At 44.5% G+C, this 7,285-nt stretch overlaps 1 protein-coding gene across 2 annotated transcripts in view; it reads right to left on the reverse strand.

Moving 5' to 3' along the window:
- Positions 1-7,013, reverse strand: part of BORCS5 (BLOC-1 related complex subunit 5) — a 96,453-nt gene extending 89,440 nt beyond the window's left edge. Inside the window, exons 1-2 of one of the 2 annotated variants that reach the window (XM_065887471.1) lie at positions 6,599-7,013; positions 3,873-4,016 (exon numbers count right to left, since the gene is read on the reverse strand). In XM_065887471.1, coding sequence (XP_065743543.1) covers positions 3,873-4,016; positions 6,599-6,656 — 202 coding nt within the window. In that variant the 5' untranslated portion in view covers positions 6,657-7,013. The remainder of the gene's footprint in view (positions 1-3,872; positions 4,017-6,598) is intronic. The other variant, XM_065887472.1, reaches the window with a different exon arrangement.
- Positions 7,014-7,285: the final 272 nt, after the last annotated feature.

Here is a 7,285-nt window from a genome sequence, read left to right on the forward strand (position 1 = left end):
AGGATTAGCTACTATTACTATCATGATTATACTTACCACTTCCACCCAGTTGTCCCCTTTGCCTACCTTTTCTAATCACTGTCCAAGATGTTTCTTCTTCACAAGTAAAACGCGAGCATCAACTTAAATGCTCACTGGCTTATTTTGTGCCCTGCAATCTGGCCACTGCCCCTTGTTACCATTTCTATTTTCACATCACTCTCCTCAGGTGATTTCTCTACCCTCTTTAGCCAAATTCTAGGACTCCTCTTAACTAGACGCTGCTTCTCACGAGCCTTCCTCTCTCCTGCACCTATTCTCAACATACTCAACAACCAAGGTTCAGAGAGGTGAAAAACAAAGTCAGGGCAACACAGCCAGTTGGTAGCCAAGTCACAATTAAAATGCAGGTAGGGGCTTCCCTGGTGGCGCAGTGGTTGGGAGTCCGCCTGCCAATGCAGGGGACACGGGTTCGTGCCCCCGTCCGGGAGGATCCCACGTGCCGCGGAGCGGCTGGGCCCGTGAGCCATGGCCGCTGAGCCTGTGCATCAGGAGCCTGCGCTCTGCAGCGGGAGAGGCCACAACGGTGAGAGGCCCACGTACCGCCGAAAAAATAAAAAAAAAATAAAAAAAAAAAAAAAAAAAAAAAAAAAAAAAAAAAAATAAAATGCAGGTAGTAGAACCCTTGTAAACTGTTGGTGGGAGTATAAATTGGTGCAGCCACTGTGAAAAACAGTACGGAGTTTCCTTAAAAAACTAAAAATAGTACTACCATATGATCCAGCAATCCCACTCCTGTGCATACATCCAGAAAAAACAAAAACACTAATTTGAAAAGATACGTGCACCGTTCATAATAGCACTATTTACAATAGCCAAGATATGGATGCAACCCAAGTGCCCATCAACAGATTACTGGATTAAGATGTGGTAATATAGGGCTTCCCTGGTGGCGCAGTGGTTGAGAGTCCACCTGCCGATGCAGGGGACACGGGTTTGTGCCCCGGTCCGGGAAGATCCCACATGCCACAGAGCGGCTGGGCCCGTGAGCCATGGCCGCTGAACCTGTGCATCTGGAGGCTGTGCTCCGCAACGGGAGAGGCCACAACAGTGAGAGGCCCGCGTACCGCAAAAAAAAAAAAAAAAAAAAAAAAAAAACAGATGTGGTAATATATATACAATGGAATATGACTCAGTCTTAGAAAAGAATGAAATACTGCCATCTGCAGCAATGTGGATGGACCTGGAGAATATTATGCTTAGTGATATAAGTCAGACAGAGAAAAAGACAAATACTATATGATATCATGTATATGCAGAATCTAAAAAATAATACAAATGAAGGTATATGCAAAAGAGAAACAGAGTCACAGATATAGAAAACAAATCTGAGGTTACCAAAGGGGAGAGAAAAGGGGTAGGAACAAATCAGAGGTATGGGAGTAACAGATACAAACTACTAAATATATCAATAAAATAGATAAGCAACAAGAATATACTGCATAGCACAGGGAATTAAACCCATTATCTCAGAATAACCTACAATGAAATATAATCTGCAAAATACTGAATCACTATGCTATACACCTGAAGCTACACAATACTGTAAATCAAATACGCTTCAATCAAAAATAAATAAAATCCAGGTAGTAATGCAAGCAAGTCCAGCTGTGTCGCGTTAACTGCACCCCACTAATAATTCACTCTTGGGGTTCCCAGTGACGATTTTAAATCTGAGGTTAGCTTCCCTTAACACCAAACCTTCTCCCAGATGTTTCCCCTACGAGTCAACTTATCATAAAATATGAATTATTTCAAATGCTTAAAGAAGAAACACTAATTCCAGAAAATTATTAAATACATCTCAAAGTTCTGGGGTTGTTTTTTTAGTTTTTAGTTTTTGTTTGTTTTCAGCATTTCCCAGAAGTGGGGACAAAACTAGATCTCGCAGGCCTCACCCAGGACTAGACGACTTTGGGAGGAAAGAGGACATAGTTAACAGGAAGTAGAGGCTGTGACTGTGACTGTGAGCGATACATGCGACTCCAGAAGGGATGGAGGACAGAATACAAGTGTCCGCCTCTAAGTTTCTAAAGATAAAGGTGTGTGTTTTAAATCTGATTGCACAAGGATATATGAAAATGGAAATTTCATTAATGTTGGCTTCTTTGGAGAATCACATTATTCCTCAAAATAACAGAAACTAATGAGAAGATGGGTAACAGGATGTAATGTGTTGTTTTGCATAAGAATCAGAAGAGTTTACCAGTGTCTAACACTGAGGCCTCTGGGGGAAGATTGAAAACTTGTATTTCCTCATCTGTAAAGCAGATGAAGTACTGGGAAGAATGAGAAGTATATGGATCATCTATAAAGCACCATTTGGTTTTATTTTTGTTTTTTAAGTACAGTGTGGAATAGTTTAACTAGTACAGGATTTGACATCAGTGATAAAGGTTCAAGTTCAACCTCTAGCTGCCAGCTGTCTAATCTGGCACAAATCATTCAAACATATTTAATGATGTAAGAACTAAAGGGATAATATGTATGTGCGTGTAGGGGAGGGAACCTTTTAATACAAATAGCTCTATAAATGTAAGATGTTTCATATTATACTGTACCAGGTTAAGTAAACCAGGGTAGGTCAACTAAATCATTTACATTTCCTAATCTTTTGTGGTGAGAGGGGGACAGAGTGATTCTTACAGCAGAAACCCCATTCAGTTAATAAAAAATCACTGCCACTACTTAATAAAGATATGAAAATAATAAAATAATGCATGTATTAATAACAAGTTAATAAAATATAAAATTATCAAATGAATAATAAAATTCATATTAAAAGGTAACTACCTCAATATATGCTAATCATATATTAAGAGGGATGACGGTTTGTACACATTCTCTCCTTTCAAACACGAACTCCCTGTCAAACAAAACAGTTGCCAGGATTAATTATAAGTGTATCAGTAATCATGGAGATTTTCTCTATGGAGGTAAACTAGTCAACCCATAGTCCAGATCACAAATAAGAATGAAAATCTTTTTGGGGAAATACGACAGGTAAGCCAACTTCATCATCATTCATTCATTCATTTACTCAGTCCCTACTTTACACCAGGCTCTATTCCAAGTGCTGAGGATTCAACAGTGAACAAAACATGTAAAGTTCCTACCATCATGGAGCTTTACATTCTAGCAGGGAAATACAGACAGTGAACAAATAAGTAAACTATGCAGTAAGTCAAGGGTGATTATGTACTCCAGAGAAAAACAGGCAGGGAAAAGGGCTGCAATTCTAAATACAGCCGTCAAGGAAGGCTTCACCAAGAAAATGCCACTTAAGCAAAGACCTAAAGGAGATGCATAAGGCACAGAGATATCAGGGGAGAATGGTGAATCAGGCACACCTTTCCAGCAAGTCCAGATAAGATAAAATGCAATCCCTGGAAATAATTTCTATCCTCTTAAATGTATTGAGGCTTGCTTGGGTCCTAGTATGTGATCTATCCTAGAGAATGTTCTGTGTGCACTTGAAAAGAATGTGTATTCTGTTTTTTTGGATGTAGTGTCCTGTATGTATCAATTAAGTCCAACTGTTCTATTGTGTCATTTAGGATCTCTGTTGCCTTAATGATTTTCTGTCTGGAAGATCTGCCTATAGATGTCAGAATAGGCAGTATAGATGCTACTATAGTCAATGTCTTGTAATAACCTCTGATAGAAAAGAATCTGAAAAAGAATGTGTGTGTGTGTGTGTGTGTGTGTGTGTGTGTGTGTGTATACACACATATATATAAAACCAAATCACTTTGCTGTACACCTGAAACTAACACAATATTGTAAATCAACTATACTTCAATAAATTTTTTTTAAGAAATGCAAGCCCTTACCTTTCAAAAGTGGCTGGAAGGTTGGAATCTCTTGCAACTTGATGACATCGGGATCATTGCTGACATTCCGTGAGGCCTGGGAGCCCTGAGCTACAACCACAATATCATCCATCTTGGCTCTATGCTTAGCTGGAGAAGGGGCCACTGAAAATAAAGTTACACCGCTCAGGAATTGCATCTTATTTAGCGACCTCCATCTCACCAAAGCTGTTTTCACTGTAGTCATTAAAAAGGATAATTTTTACACAAAAGATGCTAACCGCAGTTATCCTGCAGTCGGGGCTGGGTAGGGGAGATGAATTACAGAGGACTTCTATTTCCCACGGTATTAAAAAAAAACCTTCAAACTTTATAGGACCATATACCATCTATGAGGCTGCTTTTGTAATTAAAAGTTTATTATTCAAAACACAAAATAATAACCAGATTGTTTTTAATTTTTACTTCTTTGATCCTCCTGACGTTTGTCCCTATTTCCCAATGAGGAAATAAGCATACAAAATTTAGCTGTGGCTTGCCCAAAGTCACCAGTGCTAGAAACAGAGTTAAGAAGGGAATTGGAGGTAAATGGATTGTTGGTGTACATGACCCATCCCAGTGATGCTGGGGTTGCAAAGCTGTGTAGCCACCCTATCACAGTAAGCCCAGCATGATGAATAGATCCCAGTCACAGGAAAAAAATCCTGGTTAACACAAGATGATGGCACCAGCCCCCTCACCCTTAAAGTCACAGGGCAGAAAGAACCGGCAGGTCCACTGTAGGCTGAGGCAAAATAAAGAAACTTGAAGGACTGCTAAAGAGGCAGGTCAATTTCAGGTACCCAGGAGAATGTAATCCACTTAGAGGGAAGTGATTTCAAACTATCAAGGACTCCCCAGACCAAGACATCCTCTGCTCCCAAACATCTTCTGGTTGGGGCAAGAGGGAATCTTTATTGTTTTACACTCTAGAAGGTAGTATTTGCAGGCTCATCATAATCAGGTCTCAAAGGTTGATCCAGGTATGCCATAGGACTGCCCTGCCTCCTGGAGGCTAATGTCTCTTAAGGCTTGGCATTGACTCTTAAAATCTCAGCTACTTTCATTGCTCTTCAAGAAGTCTCTCTTCGCCTCTTTTGGTAATTTACCTAATGTTTTACAAATCCCAAGCCCGAAATCTTTCCTAGTACAAATTCAGTGATTCCTCCTTCCCCAGATACCAGAGGAAAACAGAGTTTACTAGATTCTAGCTAGTCTCTACTACTTGTCTGTGAAATGGGGCTACTGTGAGGATTAAACATGAACACGTGTGAAGCACTTAGCACAGGGAACCAGGTAAATTCTAACCTATGCTATTCGGTAATATTGGTTAGTATGCTCTAGTACTGGTTAGAGCCCATGCTGTTGGTTAGTAGGTGAGCAAGCCTATTAAAAAGATGACACGCGGGCTTCCCTGGTGGTAAAGTGGTTGGGAATCCACCTGCCGATGCGGGGGACGCGGGTTCGTGCCCCGGTCCGGGAGGATCCCGCGTGCCGCGGAGCAGCCGGGCCCATGGGCCGTGGCCGCTGGGCCTGCGCGTCCAGAGCCTGTGCTCCGCGGTGGGAGAGGCCGCAGCGGTGAGAGGCCCGCGTACCGCAAAAACAAACAAAAAACAAAAAAAAAGATGACACGCTTCTCACAAAATATGCTTCTGGCCTGACACAGAGGCAAGAAGGTAAGGGGTAACAATTATTACTATATTTGTTACAACAGATACTACATTCTGGATCTTTCAAATAAATAAGAATGAACGTAGCAGTAGATGCTGCTCACCGTTAAAAGCTATCTCAATCTAGCCCACAGAAGGGTAGACTGAACTAGCCTTGAAGGTTACATTTCAGTGTGGAATACCCATAGATCTGCTAGCTTCTACATTTCTGAACTACATATCCTCCTACCAAGATCAGAGCAGTCCATGACCAGGGCTCTTTTTAGGCCCCAGATATAAGCCAATTTGGATTAGCAACTCCAGAGCTTATCTGGGACAGTCCCAGTGGTCCTAGAGTTTGGTGGGTAACAACAAAAAAGGAGCAAATGAGCCTCAATTAAGCATCAGCTGTTCTGAGTGCTCATTATGCTACAGGAACAATAATCCTCCCCTCCCATATCAAACTCGGAGAGAGATCTAAACAACATGGGCGGGGGAAGAAGAGGGAAAAACACCAGCCCCTGCCTTCCTAGCCAACTTCTATATTAGAAAGGGAGCCGACACACCTTCCGATGGGAAGATGCAGTTTCTGGACTCGCTCTCACCCAAGGGTTCACAGCGATTGTTCACCTGCCACACATTCCTTCTGAAAAAGAATCTCTAGAACCCATTTTTAAGAAGGAATCTGTTCTTTCAGGTCCTATGACCCATCCACTGCGCGACCCAAATCTCACTGTCAGTCATGAATACTAAAGCCAAATATTAATTAGGTCCTCCTTCAAAGAGTAGGCTGCAGCTGAGAGGAACAGCTGTTCTGAAAATAATGGGCTCGGGCGCCCACGCTGGCTTAGCTTGCAATCACAGGTACCGGCTTCCGTCAGGGGAATCAAGGCTAGGGCAGATGGTAATTTTTTTTCTTTTTCTTTTTTAAGAAAAAAGCATGGTGAGGGCTTTCTGTGCGTTCCTGTCCGCCGGTCCCAGTCCCCAGCAGGCTGGAAGGCAGCCCGCCCCGCAAGCAAACAGGGCTGGCTGGAGAAGGGTGGAGATCAGGGCACCGACCTGAGGAGTTCAGATCGTTGGGCCGGCTCTCGGCCTCGGAGCTCTGCTCACTGCCCATGGTGCAGGCAGCGGTGGCAGCGGAGGAACGGCGGAACGGGCGGCGACCGCTCGGGCGGCGGGGCGACAGGGAAGGGGCCGGGGACCGGGATGCGGAGGCTACACAGGCTGCGCTGTGGGGATGGCGCGCCCAGCCCAGGCGGGGGCGCGGGCGGCGGGGAACGGGGAGGCCCTATTCGAGGAAGGACGTGCAAGGAGGTGCGGCGGAGCTATACCCTGCACGCCCGCCTTATTTAGGGAAACCCAAGCCAGGGAGGCGGGGAAACGCCGGGCACCCGCCGCGCCTGCGGCAGGCGGGCGGCACCACTTTCACTCACTCGCTCGCTCGGGCGCCTCACGCTCGTTCCTTCTCGGACGCGGATTGGCAGCGCCGGCAGCGCGCAGCCGTCAGTTCCGGGTTAGAAGGCCCACCCCCCCCCCCCCATCCCCACCCCGCCACCGCCCCGGGCCCGAGGGAGGGCGGGGAAACTCGCGCCGGCGACTCCCGGGGCGCAGCCTTAAAGGGCCCGATCACCTCAACGCCAGAACCGCCCCAAAGGGTTACCCGTTTCCTGTTGTAATGTTGCGCGTCACCTTTAAGTATCATCCACACACTAGGCACTTTATCCCCATCGTTAAAACTTTATTAAT

Source organism: Phocoena phocoena, chromosome 11, assembly GCF_963924675.1.
Source record: "Phocoena phocoena chromosome 11, mPhoPho1.1, whole genome shotgun sequence".
NCBI classification, from domain to species: domain Eukaryota; kingdom Metazoa; phylum Chordata; class Mammalia; order Artiodactyla; family Phocoenidae; genus Phocoena; species Phocoena phocoena.